The sequence below is a fragment of the Salvia miltiorrhiza genome, chromosome 1 (genome assembly GCF_028751815.1).
Source record: "Salvia miltiorrhiza cultivar Shanhuang (shh) chromosome 1, IMPLAD_Smil_shh, whole genome shotgun sequence".
Lineage (NCBI taxonomy): Eukaryota > Viridiplantae > Streptophyta > Magnoliopsida > Lamiales > Lamiaceae > Salvia > Salvia miltiorrhiza.
Window position 1 is genome coordinate 62,865,347 of NC_080387.1, and position 19,654 is coordinate 62,885,000.

The following is a 19,654-nucleotide window of genomic DNA, read 5'->3' on the forward strand; positions in this document are numbered from 1 at the left end:
ACTAATAATTTAATTTACGCAATATGAATTTTTTTCATAATATTATAAACTTAGGCAATATGTTACTATTTATGTAATTGGTTGAGCTTTCATATATATATATATATATATATATATATATATATATATATATATATATGTATAGGGCGGGCTAAAATAAGTACACTTCTTAAAATATAAAATAAGAATCATTTTCAGCCCTTAGATCATCAAGATCTACGATTGATTCAACATCCTGTTGGATGAATTCATGGTCCTGAGTTCGAATCCCAAAAGTAGCAAAAATTATTTTTCGCAATTCATACCTTTATACAGCGAATTGATATGTGTTCAACATAAAATTCATACATTATTTCTCGTTGTTATTTTTTATTTTAAGAGGTGCTCTAACGATAGCCCTCCTATATATATATATGTGTGTGTGTGTGTGTGTGTGTGTGTGTGTATTTATATGTATATGTATATCACATACTTAATAAATTAGAATATTTTGTACAAGTAATTATTTTTTGTATGAAAAAAAAATTGTGTGCAATTTTTTTAGAATATAAAATATAAACTATTTTCACCCGTTAGATCATCAAGATCTACGATAGGTTCAATCTCACACACATTAAAATTAGTAAACTCAAATTCTTCGTAATTTATTCATGATTTCATTGGAGATTACAATAGGCTCAATCTCACACAATTTTTTTTTTTCATACTAAAAATAATTACTTGTACAAAATATTCTAATTTTATTAAGTATGTGATATACATATACATATATACAATCCTAAATTAAATTAGAATATATATTATATTACATTTTATGACTTTTTATATTTTTGGTTGTGTTTTGAATAATTACGATCTCATGGAAAATACTAAAATCAAGATGATGTTGAAAAATACACAATACTTGATAAATAATAATAATAATAATAATAATAATAATAATAATAATAATAATAATAATAATAATAATTGGGGGTGTTTAAATAAAGGGTAAATATCATATTAAACCTTGAACTATACTCATTTTATCAAAAATACCCTGGAACTTTCGAAATGCTTTCTAAACCCTCAAAGTATCATAGTGTTATCAAATATATCCCACATCTCTTTTCCGGCCATCAGAAATGTGACGTGGCTCGCCGGATGCCACAGTGTAATTTAAAATTAATTTTTTTTAAATGACGTCATTTAATAATCTGCCACAGTGGAGCCCTAATTCAAAATCTGCCAAAAAAAGAGTGTATTGGGCTTGCGATGTGCGGCTGAGCTCGGAGAGAAGAGGCAGCTACTGCCTCAAGCAGGGAATTTGGAGTAGGTTTGAACGAAGACGACGCGCTGGGCTCGGCGAACTGACGGCGGAGGAAGGTGAACGCCGGGCAGCGCGGCTGACTGAGAAAGAGCTTAAAAGCGGACTGGTGCAGGGGCGGCTGACGGATCTCGGCGTCTGGATCTGGCGGCGCGCTACAGTAAAAAAGTGGCGATTTACAGCTACCACTTCATAATACACCCCAATAACTGTTCTCGGCGTCTGGATCTGGGGGCGGCGGAAATGGCGTGAGCGGTGGTGCGGCACTTGAAGGAGAAAGGGCCGCGCGCTGCTGGAGAAGAATGACCGCGCGACTCAGGCGGACGTGACCAGCGCGCTCTGAAGGTGGAAAAGGACGGCGGCAGCAGTGAGTTCTGGAGAAGGCGGCGGTGTGAACGGCGTCTGACGACGCAAGGCGACGCGACACAGCAGGCGGAGGACGGCGGTGGTGTGCGTGGCGCGACGGGTGGTTTAGAGGAAAGGAGGCCGCTCGCTGGCTGGATTAAGGCCGCTCTGTGTGGTGCAGCGGCAGAGAGGCTGACAACGTCCGGCGGCGAGGATGGCTGGCGGCGGTGAGCGTGACGGGAGTGGTGAACGGAGGTGGTGAAGTTGGTTGAGGGAGGTGGGCGGCTGGGTGGAAGAGGTGAGAAAGGGAGATGCCAAATTTTGAATTAGGGCTCCACTGTGGCATATTATTAAATGACCTCATTTAAAAAAATTAATTTTAAATTACACTGTGGCATCCGGCGAGCCACGTCACATTTCTGATGGCCGGAAAAGAGATGTGGGATATATTTGATAAAACTCTGATACTTTGAGGGTTTAGAGAGCATTTCAAAAGTTTCAGGGTATTTTTGATAAAACGGGTATAGTTCAAGGTTTAATATGATATTTACCCTTAAATAAAAAATGTTACAAACTTTTATAATCTTGATAAATAATGTGACAAACTTGATAAATAATAATAAAAAAAATGTTAGTACAATACTCATTAATGATTTATGTAAAGAAATTTAATTTAGATATATTATCCAACATAATAATAATAATAATAATAATAATAATAATAATAATAATAATATATAAATATTTAAATTTTTAAATTGAAATACTTTTTATAGTGATCGGGGGTGTTTAAATAAAAAAATGTTACAAAAACAAAAAAGTCAGATAAAACATAAAAACATATTAAAAAACAAGTTATTTATATATACCAAACTAATTATTTTCTTAAATAAAAAATGCTACGAATTATTAAATGTTTAATTTTTTATAAAAAAAAATTAAATGAAATGTTCAATTTTACATAGCACCGAATTTTATGTATCCTATATATGTTCAATGTATTGATTTAAGTGCATATGTTCATGAACTTAATTTATGGCCTAGAAAATTGAAAAGACATTCAATTTATATTCACAATATATTAAATTTAGTATTTTAAAATAATAAACTTTTATAAGGGGCATTTAAGGTAAAACACATTTTCAGTCATTTTTTTGGGACTTTTATACCCCTACTGATCCGGATCAAATTGATCCGTATAGATTTATCCAAAAAAAAAATGTTTGTTGAGAGGCAAACAACAATGGCTGGCAACTAGCTAGCAGAAACAGCAAGAACCCTAAAGCTATTAGTTAAAAGGGGAAAACAGACAGCATCATTAAAGTAAAGGAAAATCAATATTGCTCTACAAGCGACTCAGCCTTGTCCTTTATTTTTCTTTTTAATTATCGTTTAATTCTTTTTTTTTTCTTTTCTACAACTTTTTTTTTTCATTTTCCTTTCAATTTGGTCAAACTCATGGTTTTGGCATCATTGGATCATCAACTAATTATTACTATACAATAGTATAAATTTCACATTATATGGTCTTCAACTCTTTGGGTGGGCCGGTGGCCACCCTTCATTATTAGTACTAGTGTACTTTTTTTTTTGATCAATAAAAAATTCATTAAAAAACTGGGGTGGTACTAGGAGTACCAAAAACATCAAACAAGTGGTGCGAACTCGTTAGAGCACCACAAGGTAAAAGAAACATTGAACTCGACAATATGGAAGATTTTGTTCCAGCTCCAAAGCCTCCCTTTGACCTCATTAACAAGATTGGACACCTCCCAATTCTTGTTCTCAAACCTACTCTCATTCCTATACTTCCAGATCAGCCAAACAGTCCCAATCCAAAGAGCTTTAAGGAAGTTCTTGTTTCTTTTACCTCTTCCTCCTCCAATGAAAGATATGAAATGATCTTCGACTTTTTGTGGTTTAGCCGTTTCCATTCCAATCCATTAGTACTAGTGTACTACTAAAGCAAATTCAAACTTTTTATTTTCTAAATTAAAAACTTAGGGTTTACGAAAATAAATCATAGATTGTCTCGATTTCTTACATGTTGGGGCAGGCGTATAAAATCTATATGGAAGCCCTAGTTTGCAAAGTTTCAAAACGAATTGCAATCCTACCCCTATTCGAAATAACTATCTTATTAGGCAAAACTCCATGTGTGACAAAAGTAATGCACAGATCGATAAAAAATAATACTTACTCCGTCCATAAAAAAAAAATCTAGGGGGAGACGACACCGATTTTAATAAAATTAATTAAGTGTATCTCATTTCAATCTTTTTTTCGTTCATGGGTACTCGTAGCACATTGGATAAACTCGTGTTCATATGCAATAATCAAACAGTATTTCTATTTAAATAAGATTAAAATTTGAGATTATCCTATCTGAAAGATTTGAGATTACCCCAAACTTATATAGCACGGGACTTCTTGATTTAATAATATCTTGTAAGTTGGGCTTGGGAGTAGGGAGCTTGTTGTATGTGCAAGATGAATATTGGTCTCGTAGCAATTCGGCCCACTTTAAACGGGCTACACTTTCTCTTATAGAAACGGGCTTCAATTTAGCAAGTAATCGCCCTACAAGGATTTTCATCTCGATTTCCGGTTCATTACACACAATGGCGTTTTTACCCATGTAATCTTAAAAAGGATATCCACTAAATTCTTTGTTTAGTTATTTCGATTTGGAAGTTCATGTAAACTTTATAACACATTCTCAACAATGGTTGATATCCACTAAATTCTTCAACCTTTAATAATTCTCACTCCTGAAATACATACAAACTTCACATGTGGTCTACTGTGAAACCGATTTTATGATGAAATCAGCTTCACAATTATACTATTTTAACATACAAATGACACTTTAAAATGATAAAATATCATTTGTATGTTGAAGTAGTATCATTGTGAAGCCGGTTTCACCATAAAATCGATTTCACAGGAGTTTTTTGTGAAGCTTCAAACTCCAATATCAATTTAAAGGAGGGATAAAAAAATTGAAAATACAATAAGTAAACTTATATTCTTTTCGTTCGATAATTTTTTTTCTTTTTTCTGGTGGTGAGGGTAAATATTCTCAAAACTTTTCTAGAGCTCGAAATTAGGGATAGTTTGACAATTTTCCAACAACAAGAATTTTCTTCTTCTTCTGAATAGTGAATAATATGCGAGTTATTTATTTATAAATAAAATAAAATGGGGAGAAAAAGATGACTTGTGAAACAAAACAACAGGGGGTAATACAGTAATTTGAAATACCGGATTGAAAAGGGTTTTCCCATTTCTTAAACCCTTTGGCTAGCAGTTCCTCACCAAACTAAACCCTAGTTCCAGCTCTCTTCACTTGTCATTCTGCTTGCTCGATCTTCAGAAAGGCAAATGGCAAAGCGTTTGATCCCACTTTTCAACCGTGTTTTGATCGAGAAGATCACTCCGCCGACGAAAACCACCGCCGGTATTCTCCTTCCGGAGAAAACCGCCAAGGTTAATGCCCTGCACTGCACCTCTTACTTTTACTCTGTTAAAGAAACTTATTACGTAATTAATTAATTAGATTTTCCTGTTTCTGGATTCTGTTTTACAACACGAAGTTAATTGTAATGTCAATGTCTTTTTGGAGATTTTTGTGCAAATTTTGTTTGTAGGTCTTTTTATTTTTTTGAGCATTATCGGATTTTATGCTGGATTTTAGGATTTTTAGGCTATTCTTTGTTTATGTAGTTAACTTATTTTACCTTTGTTTCCCCCTTTTATGTGGTAGCGTTGCGAGATTAAATTTATGTGTTTCTTGTCAATTCATGATATAATTTGTTAGTCTAATAATTATTGGGGCTTTTGTCTATTAAATATCAAAAGTTAAATCTTTGAATGTTCTCTTCTCTTCTTGGTTTGATCAGCATTACTGATCTTTCCAATAAAGATTTGACATTAATTTGCTGATAATTTGGTTTACCTGAAATGATTCAGTTGAGCTCTGGAAAAGTTGTTGCTGTTGGTCCTGGCAGCCATGACAGGGAAGGAAAGCTTATTGCTGTGAGCGTGAAGGAGGGCGATACTGTTTTGCTGCCTGAATATGGAGGCACTGTAGTAAAGCTTGGTGAAAAAGAGTAAGTTTGATTTACTGGTTCATATGTTTCGTTCCTATCTTTTATACCTGCATCTTGTTTTTGTTTCCTTATGTAGAGTACATTGAATTACTGGGTTTTGGTACAGTTATTTTGTTTCTTGTAAAGGCTTTCTATCTGCACCTAACATGCCATCATCATCATTTGCCCTATATTATTATTGGAAAAACATAATTCTATGTTATAGGTTTTGCTAGTAATGTTCAATTTATATAAACTTTAAACCCTGCCGTTCTGGTTTGCTTGGTGGAAGTCTGCTATCTGCTTTCTCTTAAAAATTTGGGTCCAATTTTGGTTATATTCAAATGGTTTCATTTTGATTAGACTTTGATTCAATATCACCACCCATACCCCCACCCCTCCTTTCTTCTTTCAATCCTGCACCTGTTGCTTTCTTTGTATAGTTTGATCTGATATAAATATGCCATTTTGATGCTTGTTCTAGCCAGTTCTCTTGTAATTTCTTATATCTCTGTTGCTTCCGTTGGTTTCTTTCCGTTTTCTATTTCCAACTCCCTAAAATACAACCAAATATAACCCTTTAATTTATACCGCCTTTGTTCAAATTAACAGAATTAACTAAACCTTTCAAAGGTGCTATTACTTGTCCATTATTGCTACATTTATATGTTGAAGTCATTTTCAAACCTGGCCTTCTATGCTATGCTGTGGACTTGGATAATGATTTGTTCTTGTGACTCGTAAGTCTCAGATATTCCTTATTCATCTTGACACGGCTTATCTTAAAAATGATTGTTACTAATATATCATACATACATTGCAATCTTTATTTTCCAATTTACTGATGATTGTTCTACAATGCTTTTGACAATTGCGGTGCTAATGCCAAATTAATTCTGTGAATCATGTTGCAGGTACCATATTTACCGTGATGAGGACATCTTGGGAACATTGCACGACTAGTTTGGTGCAGTTATCTATCATGCCCTAGAAAAATATTACTCGAAACTCTGTTTAGTTATCTATCATTCTTAAACTCTACTTTTGTAGCCTAACAAGCCTTCACATTTTGGTGATATTTGGTGGAATATTTTGATGGAAATCCGACTTAGATTATTATCATTGAATTGGTTTTCGAGAATTAGAACATATATTCATGAGTCCTGTCTTGCCTGCATGACCTTTTGTATCCCATCCATTTGGTTTTATTATGTATTACCTACAACGATGTCGTTTATCTATGAAATGACGTAGCTACTTTTTTAGGGAAGATTGTAATTGCAAAGGAAATTGTTAGTGGCTTCTGAATTATATATGATGACTGAAAAACATTGAGTCTGAAACCCCCAATCACACAAGTAAAAATAATGTCATTATAAAGCCTATTTTTCTTCCCTTGAAGGTTTACACAAGTCTGTTCATGGAACTCATCTTCTTCGCCTTGGTCACGCCGTTAACACGCGGCAGCGGCTTTCCCTCGACGAATGAAGTGAACAAGATGAGCGACCTCTCCGGCTGAGAGAATGGGGCTTCGTGCGAAGCTCCTCGTATTGTTGCAAACGATAGAAAGTCGCCATAGACTTGTGTCCACCCACCAACCTACAAAATTGCAGTCGAAAATCAAGATTCATTATACAAATTTAGAGATGAGTTTGAATTCCTAACCTGTCCACCTTCAAACCAAACACCGTATGCCTCGGTTGTGTTCAAACCCAATTCTTTAGCAAGCCCATCAACCAGTGTCCGAGTTCCCGTAAGTGGGAGAATAGAATCTTGGTCACCACTACAACAACAACAAATGTTGCATAAGCTCCCTTGATTCAGCAGCCTAGTAGATGTTGAAGGAATGAGTGTTACCTGTAAACTAATACTCGAATGCTCGAATTGAGAAGCGCAGCCAGGAGTGGGATAGTGGGTATCTCGAGATCCTGCATGTTGTACTGCAAAACCCTGCAAGAAAGTAGATGGAGTTAGAAAGAAGAGAGGTGGTAGGGATGGATGCATGTGGTCACATTACTCGCTGCAGACGCTCCATCTGCTCGCATTGGGGAGCCGCGCGTGGAACGCCGCCTGCACGTCTTGCCTGTTTAGGTACACGATCGTCTCATCCTCCACACACACATTCACTTTAGGCTCATCTTGCTGGAAAACAATTCGAAAAATTGAGTTGAAGATAAACCCCATCAAATTAAGCAAGATGGTGGGTGAGGATCACCATTTGATTCAGGCGTTGAGACTGCAGCTCCAGAGACGACAAGCAGACGTCGAGGGTGACGTCGTACGCGTCTATGAAGCGACTCATCTCCGAGGAGACCAGCTTGATCACACGGCGGCAGACCGGCGTCAGAACTCCCGACGCCGCCTGCCTTCTGATTTCGGAGTAGTTGCATGCGAATGTGAAGTCGTAAAATGTGGCATCGGATATTAGGCCATGAGACCATAAATACTCGGCCCTCGAGTTGAAATCCGTGTTGAATTCAAGAAGAGGATTTCCTATCTGCAAATCATCAACAAATTCAAATACACTAAATGTGACTTTTTTTCTTTCTTTCTTTAGTTGAATAAATAATTTAAAATATTTGAATTCAGACATTAAAATACCAACACACAAATACATGTGACTTCTTTTCTTTTTTATTGGTTGAGAAGACAAACACTTTACCATTAAACCAACACACGTACGCAACAATTGTGTTTGTGTGTGTGTGTGTGATTTACTTACTGCGATTCCTTTGAGATTGATCTTGGCTTTGGAGTGAAGAATGAGATGTGCTAGCTGTGGAACATAATGCCCTGCAAATAACCAAAATTCTTATTTGACAGCGACGGCTAAATTTTAATAATTTTAATGAAATTCCAAGAAAATATTAAAATTTCATACCACCATAACTCTCTCCTGATATGTAAAAATCTCTGTTGTTGAATTCTGGGAATCTCTTGAACCAGTTCTCGAGGAAAGCAAGGTTGTCTCTTGCTGCACAAACATATACTAGTAATTAATTTCCTGTTTTATTAAATGTGGAATCTATCTTATCTAGAATATCCAGTCACATTAGACATATCCTCGTACCTGTCATTTCATCGTTTACAGATTCGTAGAAAGATTTGTTTGCAGAGTAAGAGAATCCAACTCCAGCAGGTGATTCCAAGTACAACATATTAGCCACTGTAAAAGTTTCCAAATAATAATAATAAAACATAAAAAAACAGAACATTACATTTTTGAATTATCAATGAAATGAAATACAGCGAAAGCAATCAAACCTTTATTCCAGCTGTAGTCATTTTTGACCAAAATATTCCCGCTGGGTTGAAAGGGTCCGTGCTCGCTAAAAGCGCCCGCTCCTATCGACGAACATCCCGGCCCTGCCCAATATCGGGTCGGGTCAATCCAAATACTATATGTTGAATTAATAATTACTAGTAATATTTATATTTCCATACCTCCATTCAGCCACAGAACAAGAGGCTTTGAAGCAGCCTCGGTTTCTGCTTCGACGAAGTAGTAAAAATACGATCTTTGCTGCTTTTCGTCGACGGTAATGTAGCCGGAATATTGCCGGAAATTGACCGCCGGTTGGCCGGGAAAACTTGCTATTTTATCGGCTTCTTTTTCGGATTTCGCTTCTGCAGCAGATATCAGCAGCAAGCAGATTATTGTCAAGATTGATGCTGCCATCATGTGTGTGTGTAAGAGAGAGGGAGAGGGAGAGGGAGCTAGTTATAGATATGTTGGTCTAATTCGAATCTACTTCTTGACCACTTAATTAAGCATTTTGAAAGTGTGAGCTAGTGTAGATCTCTAAGTCTTATCTAATCAAGGACCATTTTAATTAACCCTAAGCACTTCAAGATTATGAAATATGCTACTTTTTGTCAGGTCACAGTGGATGTATATATTTTTAATTTGATTTAATTAAAACATAGGTGTGCCCACAAGTTGTGAAGCTGCTTTGGACTTTCTGCAAACCAACCCTTTTTCTTGATTTCTTGAAATCTTTGTTCTGTAGCAAGTGGAAATAAAATAATTGAGCGGCGTGTATGTCTTCTCATCAGACATGTGACTCTCAGAATGATTACATGTTTTGGAATTGAAATAAAATGGTATATGCTTCATTTTAGCAAGATTTAATTTCACGCAATTTTACTCGGAAACGTAGATGAAAATTCAAGAAATTAGGAAGAAAAAAAAAACGTAATGCGTGAGGTGCGGGTCAGAATAGACGACGAAATGACACTTCATATTTATTAAATTTTAGTATTTATTATGTTGTGCTCTCATTTTTTTAGATGTTTTGGGAGTTTATTTCTAGATCGACACATTAGCCATTTTAGGTGACATTTGCTATGTCCCACTTTTATTATTTCATGCAAACTTTTGATTTTCTTGGTGCAAAGCAAAGTGATTGCACCCGGATGTAATATTTCAAAAGTGCTCTTTCGTTAGTAAGTGTTTATATTATTTACTTGTGTACACACGCTTGCGCGAGCGCACGTATAAATATTTATGTGTTATGGAATAACATACTAATCAAGACTAATTAATATAATTATTGATTAAGAAGGTGATACGTGCCCATTAAAAGTAATTAGAAAAGTTTCAAGAATAAGGAAAAGATAAACAAGTGGGCCGACCCCACAAAAGCTGCCCACAGGCCCCACACAGTGACAAACTTAAAAAGCGAAGAAAATAAAAAAGAGGAGTTCATTATTTCTTGGCTCACAAATTGAACTCAAAACTGGGCATTAAAATAGGGTTTTCCGTAATATTTATGTGACCATTTTGATCAATACATGTTTATATCTTTTATATTCAAGAAAAATAAATGAGAAACATCTATTGATTAATTCATTATTCCTAGGACTCGTTTATACGCAATATATGATAAAATGTGATATATTTAACTGAAATATTTTTTATTAAATATCATATTAATATTATACTATAATGTTTGATATAATATATTAAATTATATAAATTAATAATTATTATACTACAAGTCTACAAAATAGTAAACTATTTCTTTTAATTCTAAATTTCTAACCCTACAATCGGTCTCATCTTCAGACTGACGCCGCCGCCCACTGTCCTTTCTCAATCTCAGTAAGTTCTCTCCACGGCGCCGCCCCACCCGCTTGCCGCCAGTCGCCTTCCGCTCACCCGCTTCCTCTCGTCTCCCTCTCATCTCGTGCCTCTCACCGTGAGTCCCCTCATTTCTCAATCTCAGTATTTGAAACTCAGTTTTCATAAGAGGAAGAAGAAGAGGAGAAAAGAGGCTTAGCAGGTTGCAGTAGCAAGAAGAAGCTAGACGACGCGAACGCATTAAGCTGCACGAAAAGGTTGGGAATTTCATTGGTGCATCTGTAATCTGTACTGATAAAGGTTAGGCATTGCACAACTTGTAAAGGTTTAGAAGATCGATTTATGTGGTAATTGTTGTTTGATTATGTTTATAGCTCAAATGGCCAATTTGTAGATGCCTGGAAGATCGATTGCGCAATATGTTTGTTTTCAATTGATGTTTGGTTGGTTTTTCAAATGATATCTTTTTTTTAGGCACAGATGCTTCTTTTGTTTGTATGCATTTCTTTTTATTATATGTTGTTTTGTTGCTATTGGTAAATGAGATTTAATTGGTGTATTTGACTATTTGAGCATCAATATAGCTCATATTTGATCATTGGGACATTTCTATTTTTGAATTTTCGGATCGGATTTGATCCGAAATTTTCAGATCGTATTAGGCAATCGGAATCCGAATTTTGGTGAAACGGGTGAGATGTATTGACATCGTTGATTACCCCGGTTCAATTCCGTGAAATAACAAACTGAAATTCTGGAATTTAATGTTGTTTTTATTTTTTTCGTATATGATGCTCTACTGTTGCCGAACTCGAATTTTCCCCAAAAGATGAATTCTCGGTTGCATAAACCGAATCTTCATTGTTGCTCACACTGGTAGATCGAGTTCTAAAAAGGTTTTGATTGATTGTGTAAAAGTCTAAAAAGCAAAAAAAAAAATTGGCGTAGGGCATGGATCAAGAAGCAGCAAGAAGTGCGCGGGATTCTCTGGACTTAGCGTTTCACATGTCTAACATTCTCGAAACTGGTTTGGATCGCCACACTCTTTCGATTCTGATCGCTCTTTGTGAAATGGGTATCAACCCAGAATCTTTGGCCGCCGTAGTTAAGGAGCTTCGTAGAGAATTGTCGCCTCCTTCTTCCGCCGAGACAGCAACATAACCAGGTATTGCTGAATTAGTTTTTATTTTATTTTATTTTTCTTTTGCGTGTGTGTGTATTTTAAAGGGGTATATTAGTTTTGTTATATGTCCATACTATTAAGCATAATCCGTCCCACTGTGAGGAAGGATGATTTTGAGTAAATTTTATTGCGCCTAAATTTTCTATTTGCATCTATACGTCATGAAGAAATCAAAATATTGGGACGGATTATCCAAAAATGGCTGCTTCGTCATTATATAATGTGGCCTTGCTGCTGTAATCTTAATTAGCTCTCACATCCCTGGTGTTACTTTTGCACATTTCGAACAAGTTTTTCTAGAAAACAAAATTCATAGTTTTCTAAGCGAAACTATACAACAATAGTTATATGAAGTTCTTAGATCCATTGCCGCAATCAAAATTTGTGTTCTGCCACAGACAGCCACTTCCTAGTAAGTTTCATTCGAAAATATTTAGGCGTGACACCAATAGTTCCATCTCTTAGTTGTAGTTGTAGTAGCATGCATTTGACTTTCCTTCTGTTTTTCGTCCAAATTGCAGGGTGGCCTCTCGGTGTGTATGAAGAGAGATAGATGACTTGGAAGCAAAGGTACTCTGCTGCATTTTACTTTGCAATGGTATTAAGTTTTCTGTGTAATAGTAGTAAAGAACGAAAAAACAAGGCAAATTTTTTTGCTACAGCCGTCGTGTACTATTATTTTGGATTACAAATTTAACATGTAATCAATGATATGATATAATAGTATAGATGGTTGGCAACTAAATAGGCTTCAGATAATGTATTCTAAAAATATTCTAATACTACTATATAAAAATTTAATGCGATTTCTTAAAGATGATATTATTTGTTATTAATGCAGCATTTAGGGTGTGTATATATATGCAAATGTTTTAAAATAAAAGATGGGAATTAGAATTTGCAGTAGAAGAAGATAGGATGAGAATCGAATGCTCCATAGTTTGTGATCATTTGCAGGATCATTCTCTAATACGAAACTTCACCGTAAGGAAAAAGGTGTCTTGCATATCTCATAGTATTGAACAAACTATTAACATGAACACAATTTTATGTGGCAAACTGTCTCACAAGCCAACAATCTCAATCAAAGCCCTATATACATCTAATGACACCAAATCATCATATGAAATCTATATCAATCAGCGCTCTATGTACATCTAATGAACACCAAATCATCATATGAAATTTAAGGCTCATACGTGCGATTGAATTCTTTCCCTGCAAGAACTTGGCGATGTGTGCTCCATCATACATGAATTAAATCGATTTCCTATAGATCAGTCGGCGGCTAGTATGTACTGAAAATGATTAAAACAACACGAGCAGTTAATCAAGTGGAACATGTTTTTTGACAGATTTAAATGTGTGAAATCTTACACATGATCAATAGACAAAGGTTTGATCGCTGTACCATGGTTCTTGCAAAAGACCATTTTTGTAACAAATTCCCAGGATCGTTACTTCACTCTTTCCATGTTAGAGCATGATCCTGCAAACGATCACAAACTTTACTTTCCAATCGACATTTTATGTAAGAATTTGCACTATCTTCAATGCACAGGCCATTAAAAATGAAGAATTCGACATGTTATTTATACCATGATTTGACAAGGAAAATAAGATGAACGCAGCATCTTGGGCGACTGGCTGGTCATTTGAGTACTTTGAAATGTATGCCTTGGTATCATCATTGGTAGACAAGACAATTATGTGATTGGCAGACTTTGCAGAGCCTAGTGCTCAAGCACATTTTTCCACATTTCAGAGAACTTGGACACCAACACGTCTGAAAATTCTGCAGCAAAAACCATAGAGGATAGGATCAAAAACAATTAAGGCCAATTGAACAAGTAAAAACTCAGATAAAAGCAAGAAAAAATAAGACAGACTCAAATAAGGTAGTTGACGAGGAAATGGGCTGTCAGATGTACATAGAAAACCAACACACTCCTTTGCAGAAAGTTGAGCCAGCATAATATAAAGATGACACCAAAAATTAGTTTTGAACCATGCAGAAATGATTGGAAGTATATTACCTTCAGTATCTTCGACGAATGAAGCATGGCTATGTAGATATAATCTATCACCTTGGTCCAGCTCTAAATTTTCAGTCTTTGCTAATGTGTCCAGCATGAAACCCACAAACCGATAGGCTACCATACTAGTAGCATCACAAGCTTCTTGCAGCTCAAGGTATCCATTAATTGACCTGCTTTGCTGATCAACAATATCTGTTTCCTCTACTTTGATGTCAGAAAATCTAGTTTTCGCTGTTGCTGGAGAGTGAGACAGAAAAGACATACTAGGTTCAGTTGTCACTTAAATGGAATCAGAGCAAAGACATACATTAATTGACAAGCTTCACATTTGATTTCATTGTGGCTTGATTTTCTGGCATGAGAGTGAGACAGAAAAGACATACTAGGTTCAGTTGTCACTTTCATGGAATCAGAGCAAGCAGGTTCGAATTCATCTGCTTTAAATCCCAATGGGTACTCTTTCCCCAAGCATTGGCTATTTTGCAATTTTGAGTCCTCGTAGGCTGGGGAATGCAGATGCATCGCCTCTGGAGTCATATCCGATCCCCCATTCGGAGAGGGGGGTAAACAGGTATTTCTTTTACTTCTTGGAACAGGTGAATTTAACTCCACTGGGTTTGTCTCCCCAATACTTTCTGTATGGTCATATGAACTATAAGAATGAAATTTAAAATGCTGAGAACTATCCTCTATTTGCAGATCATTGTCAAAAAAACAATGAGCACCGCTTCCATCAATATCTTCCATGTATGCACGAGCAAATTCTTCATCAAATTCATGTTCTGGAAGCAAGTTCACTACAACTTCTTTGGCTTGAGCACTGATATTTAGGAGATGTTGCATCTCCTTTTCTATTTCCTCTTTCATCAACTCCTTAGATGAAAAACCTTTAGAGGAACTCTTTTTGCGAGACCCAAGTTGAGCTCTTCTATTGATAATGTCAAGAGTTTCTATCAAAATGTTGGGGACATTCTCCATATCACTGCACTCGTAAAGGTAATCAATCAATAAATTCTGTACTGCCTTACGCAGACCTTTTGCAGGTAACACAATATTAGGATCCAACAAAAGCTGCACTTTTTCCAATTCGATCATGCGCACTTTCTTTGGTTCATTTAATAAGTGAATAGCTTTAGCTATATCATTTTGCAACGCTACCACCTCTGGTGAAAATCTCCTGAAGTCTCTCACACCTGGACAATTCATTATTAACTTCAAAGTTAAGCTTGCAACTTCTAATGCCCCAGACAATTCTTCTGCAGGTTCATTCGCTCCACCAATGTCTGATAGCATCGCCGTGCAATTTTTCCTCACTGCCTTGATCAACCTACCTAGATGCCGAATTCTTGGGGTTTGCAAAGAAGGGATGTACCCTTTAACACTTTTCAGCTTCCTCAGCATTGCATGTATTGTTCTAGAAGAGAAGTCCTCCAGCCTTTCAAGTACCTTGAACGCAGCTGCACAATAGGATTCAGAAGCAGTAAAGCGCATGGTCTCATTTCCCCAAAAATTAGTCGGGTCTCTCAATATTAGTGAACATCTTTTCAGCTTCGTTCTGGAAACTTCATTTTTGTCAGCAATAACCTTTGGAAGCAATTCTTTGATCGTTCTCATCATACCCCATTTCGTCTTATCGAATATATCCAATCCCCCAGTAAGTATCCTAACAAAGGAACATATGCCTTTATTAGTCATAGCATCCAAGAGGAAAGATACCTCTTGAAAACTATCACTTGAATTAAATACTGTTACATCAGCTCGATCACAAATAGGCTCTTCTTGGCTGTTAGAAGCTCCAAATGGCATCTCAGAAATAGGATCCTCTTGGCTGTTAGGAGCTCCAAATGCCTTCTCAATACAAGTCCTGATGTCCTCATGGCCAACCTGTGCTTAAGGTAAAAAAAACTATTTAGGGTATAAACAAACTTAATATGCATCAAAGCAACCCTCCTCCCACCGGCCTCCACCAACGAAAAAGTCAACTAATTCATTTTTTTTTTTCTCACATACTATAGAAGCTTATTGATCCCTATACCTGGTAGTAGGATACTTACATCATCTTCTCTAAGGAAAGACTCGGGCAATATCCTGTGAGTGCAAACACAAAAAGGGAAGTAAGTAAAGACTCATTTATTTTCACCGAGTCAACAAGAAGTTCGAGGATGCTACCAGCTAAGCCCTAAATCCAAAAGAGCTTACTCCTCATGAACATTCAATATCAACACTTATCTAAAGTTCCAACATCTATACTGACCTCCTCAGCAGAATAAAATTGAACTAAAAACAGATGATGATTTCATCTATTCAGTCAGCTGGACTTACCAGAACTAAAATAAGAAAATTAAACTACACAAAATTTTGCACCTGAGACATTGTCAGGGCACCATAATTGTTTAAACCTCAATAATATCAATAACAAAATTTACCATTTTCCTTTTCAGCAATATGTACGCTATTAATTTTACTAGAATAAACCACAGTATATCACAAACCAACCATATCCTGAATGAAAATTCATGTGTGCTTTACTGAAAGCATAAGAACTAAAAAATAAAAATGAAATACTTAAAACACACAACGCACACACACACTTGTACATACATATCATTGGGAGGCAGTAATTCCTCAATCCTCTTTTGTTCCTGTTTGGACAAAGGTAGATCCATCAACCACCTGCCAAATAATTTTCCAAAGTGAAAAAAAAGACAAGAAATTAATTTAGGAATTAAGAGAAAATAGAAACTTTGAAGATTGAGTTACCTGCGCTTGAGCCTCATTGTAGATTCATGCTCCCGAATTTTCTTTGTTAGTGCTTTCAAATCTGTTCTATGCCATTCCTGGTTTAGTACTGCCACAAAATCCTCATCCATTGCATCCAACTATTTAGCAATTTTGACAAAATCATATCAGTAATCAAATATCTGTAGAGTACATCAGGTCAAAATGCTGCACTATGTCGGGGAATTGCTTCTATTCATTATAATAGAGAAAACACAACAATTTTCTTTTCACTTTGCAATTCCTAATTTACAGAAGCAGAAATCAATTAGGAAATTTTTAAGATTCTCCTTTATTTTACCACTGCTTCAAGACCGACAGATGAGGGATGAGGTGTTGAGCTGGGAGAGAGGAGAAGATGAACAGCAGTGTCCACCGCCTAGAGATGTCAATGGGTGGGTTTTACCCGGACCAGAACCAGAACCGTTCATTACCCGTTGAGCTATAAGCAACGGTTCTGGTTCTGGTTCTAGACCCGACCCATTTAGACCCTAAACCTGACGGGTCCAGATCCGATCCGATCCGTTTGTTATGGGTCCAGACCGACCCGTTTTGCTGCTGACCCGCCACGGGCGCCACCCCCCACCCTACCCACCCCCCCACCCCCACCTCCAATTTTTTTTTTCTCCCCAAACCCCACCCACCCCCTCATCCCCCACCCCACCCCACGACCCCCCCCCCCCCCCCAAACAAAATTATTTTTTATTTTTTCTTAAATTTTTCTCCCCACCCCCTCAACCTCAACCCCACCCACCCCTCCCCCCCTCTAAAAAATTATTTTTTATTTTTTAAAAAAGTTTTCTCCACACCCCCACTAAAAAATTAGTAGTATTATCCTTGATTCTTGAAAATGGAATGTATGTGAAATACATGCAGCAGCAGAAGATAGTAAAAAAGGCAACAAAATTTTCTCAAACTCAGTAGCCAATCTACAACTGTAGCAGACTAGCAGATGAATATAGTCATCCTCCTCTATTGGCAATTTGGCATATTCTGATCATACTTCACAGACACACACACAACAATGGAAATCATGACAAGAAATGAAGGATGAAATCACCTGCTACAAGGCAGAGTCATCTGCTGATTACTCAATGAAGCAGACAACATTTTCTCAAAGAGAAAGGGAAATAATTTCTCAGAACTCCAAACTATTGCAAAAAAATGGATGCAGACAAAACAAGAAGCTCCCAACTCTTCAAGAAAATAAAACAGAACAAAATAAAATGGATTTGATATTAAAGGATTGGTTTAGTCTTTCATAGAGTTCAAGAATCAAGTTCTCTCCCTTGAGAAACAGAGGAAGACAAAGTTGGAGATGGTGAAGGGAAGTAGCTGCGACTGCAACTGGTACATTTTGAGAATTCATCCACGCTCAAATCATCATACTTCTCATCAACAAAGCAGTTTTCAGCATTCAACCAAATAAGCTAACCAAAGCAACACAAACTGGATTTGGGAATGCATTTTTTGAGTAAATTATTGGGTAAAACTTCAATTAGCTCCTTATCTGCTTCCTTTATGAAAATTCAATTTGGGGCATTTTGGCAGAAGCTTCTAAATTTCCAGAATTAAATTGATTCAGAGTAGGTGAGCTTTTTGTTTAAGGAAGGACAGCTTAGCGGTGCTGGAGGGTTTACCTTGAGGAGTGCAGGAGCAGCTTCGCGGCGCGGCGGCGGCGTGCGGCGGAGAGCGTAGGAACTCCCGGCGCGGCGGCGTGCGGCGGAGAGGGCAGGAACTCCCGGAGCGGCGGAGAGCAGCGAATTCCGGAGAGCGCGACAACAATCAGCAGCGAGGCGGCGGAGGCGAGCAGCGGCGGCGGAGGAATTGAGGTGTGCGTGAAGCGGCTGCGACGCTGCGTGCAGATCCAATTTTCAAATTCAGACGAGAATTGAGATTTGAGAGTTTGAGACCTTTTTTGGGCTTTTTTAAGTTTGGTAATGAATATTATTGGGTCTATGGGTCTGATAAGACCCATGGATAATTAACCTACCCAAAATCATTTTATTTATCACTTAATGATCCGGTCCAGTGTGGATCTAATAAACAATGGATCAGTTCTGATTCCGAAATCGTAACAATTTTAATGGTTCTGATCCGGATAAAATCCGCCCATTGACATCCCTACCATCGCCGTTTCTATCGGCCAAGGTAAGGTGGCGCGGCGGCGGCGGCAGTCCTTCAGCCAAGAGGAAGAGAAATTGGGTAGCTTTTGGGCTCCAAATTAAATTGGTGCTGTGCATTTTAAAGTAGTACTGTAATAATTTATTGGGCTATTTGTGGTCAAAAAACAAATATATTGGGCTATTATATAGTCCTTACTAGAATAGAATAAAGGTTGGGCTTGTTTAATTTTATGAGTAAGAGATTTATCAAAATATGGGCTGATTATGAATCTTAGTTAAATTATAATTTTCATATCTGTGTTTTTTTATCTGGGTGATCCTGTCCATAACCCCTAATTTTCTTTCCATAGTTAAAATATTAATAAACATACCATTTTATCCTTTTAAAAGAAAAAAAAAATCTTAATACTCCCTCCATCCTTAAAATATCTTCATTTAATTCATTTTATGTTCGTCCCCAAACATCTTTCTAATCTATTTTTAGAAGCTTTCAAGAATAGTTATGCTTGCTCACTTAAAATCATCAACAATATTTCAAGTAGTTCACCCTTTAATTACATATATATAATTCTCATTGCTCACATCGACGGTATATGATTTGAACGATGAATTTCGATGACAGATTATAGTAAATATTTTTGTGATCATATAAGATCAGTCTCTAGTTGTGAGCCCGTAGTAATGAATTATGAGTTGGCTAATT

At 36.7% G+C, this 19,654-nt stretch overlaps 3 protein-coding genes and 1 long non-coding RNA gene across 10 annotated transcripts; 2 read left to right on the top strand and 2 right to left on the bottom strand.

The window, feature by feature from the left end:
- Window positions 1–4,873: 4,873 nt before the first annotated feature.
- LOC131003089 (10 kDa chaperonin, mitochondrial-like) lies at window positions 4,874–6,864 on the top strand. Its single transcript, XM_057929569.1, has 3 exons — window positions 4,874–5,140; window positions 5,624–5,763; window positions 6,657–6,864. Exons 1-3 carry the CDS (start codon window positions 5,036–5,038, stop codon window positions 6,703–6,705), a joined length of 294 nt encoding a protein of 97 aa, XP_057785552.1. The 5' UTR covers window positions 4,874–5,035; the 3' UTR covers window positions 6,706–6,864.
- A 156-nt stretch (window positions 6,865–7,020) lies between these two features.
- On the bottom strand, window positions 7,021–9,848 carry LOC131003081 (serine carboxypeptidase-like 45). Its single transcript, XM_057929562.1, has 10 exons — window positions 9,187–9,848; window positions 9,007–9,108; window positions 8,813–8,908; window positions 8,624–8,716; window positions 8,465–8,535; window positions 7,958–8,239; window positions 7,760–7,884; window positions 7,600–7,692; window positions 7,408–7,525; window positions 7,021–7,341 (listed from the first exon to the last, which is right to left on the bottom strand). The coding sequence occupies exons 1-10, from the start codon at window positions 9,422–9,424 to the stop codon at window positions 7,147–7,149; spliced, it is 1,413 nt and encodes a 470-aa protein (XP_057785545.1). The 5' UTR covers window positions 9,425–9,848; the 3' UTR covers window positions 7,021–7,146.
- Window positions 9,849–10,738: 890 nt separating this feature from the next.
- LOC131004070 (uncharacterized) lies at window positions 10,739–12,828 on the top strand. 2 transcript variants are annotated; one of them, XR_009094893.1, is made up of 3 exons: window positions 10,750–11,082; window positions 11,774–11,990; window positions 12,530–12,828. It is a non-coding gene; the product is annotated as an uncharacterized LOC131004070 (long non-coding RNA). The 2 variants fall into 2 exon arrangements; XR_009094892.1 differs by lacking the exon at window positions 12,530–12,828 and having other exon boundaries at window positions 10,739–11,082; window positions 11,774–12,146.
- A 165-nt stretch (window positions 12,829–12,993) lies between these two features.
- On the bottom strand, window positions 12,994–18,740 carry LOC131003240 (uncharacterized). 6 transcript variants are annotated; one of them, XM_057929751.1, is made up of 9 exons: window positions 18,466–18,740; window positions 16,808–16,926; window positions 16,649–16,720; window positions 16,102–16,135; window positions 14,431–15,931; window positions 14,045–14,284; window positions 13,672–13,803; window positions 13,420–13,497; window positions 12,994–13,306 (listed from the first exon to the last, which is right to left on the bottom strand). In XM_057929751.1, exons 2-7 carry the CDS (start codon window positions 16,915–16,917, stop codon window positions 13,742–13,744), a joined length of 2,019 nt encoding a protein of 672 aa, XP_057785734.1. In that variant the 5' UTR covers window positions 16,918–16,926; window positions 18,466–18,740; the 3' UTR covers window positions 12,994–13,306; window positions 13,420–13,497; window positions 13,672–13,741. The 6 variants fall into 6 exon arrangements, with proteins under 6 accessions (XP_057785734.1, XP_057785717.1, XP_057785747.1 ...); XM_057929734.1 differs by having other exon boundaries at window positions 13,386–13,497; XM_057929764.1 differs by having other exon boundaries at window positions 13,386–13,551; window positions 13,620–13,803.
- Window positions 18,741–19,654: the final 914 nt, after the last annotated feature.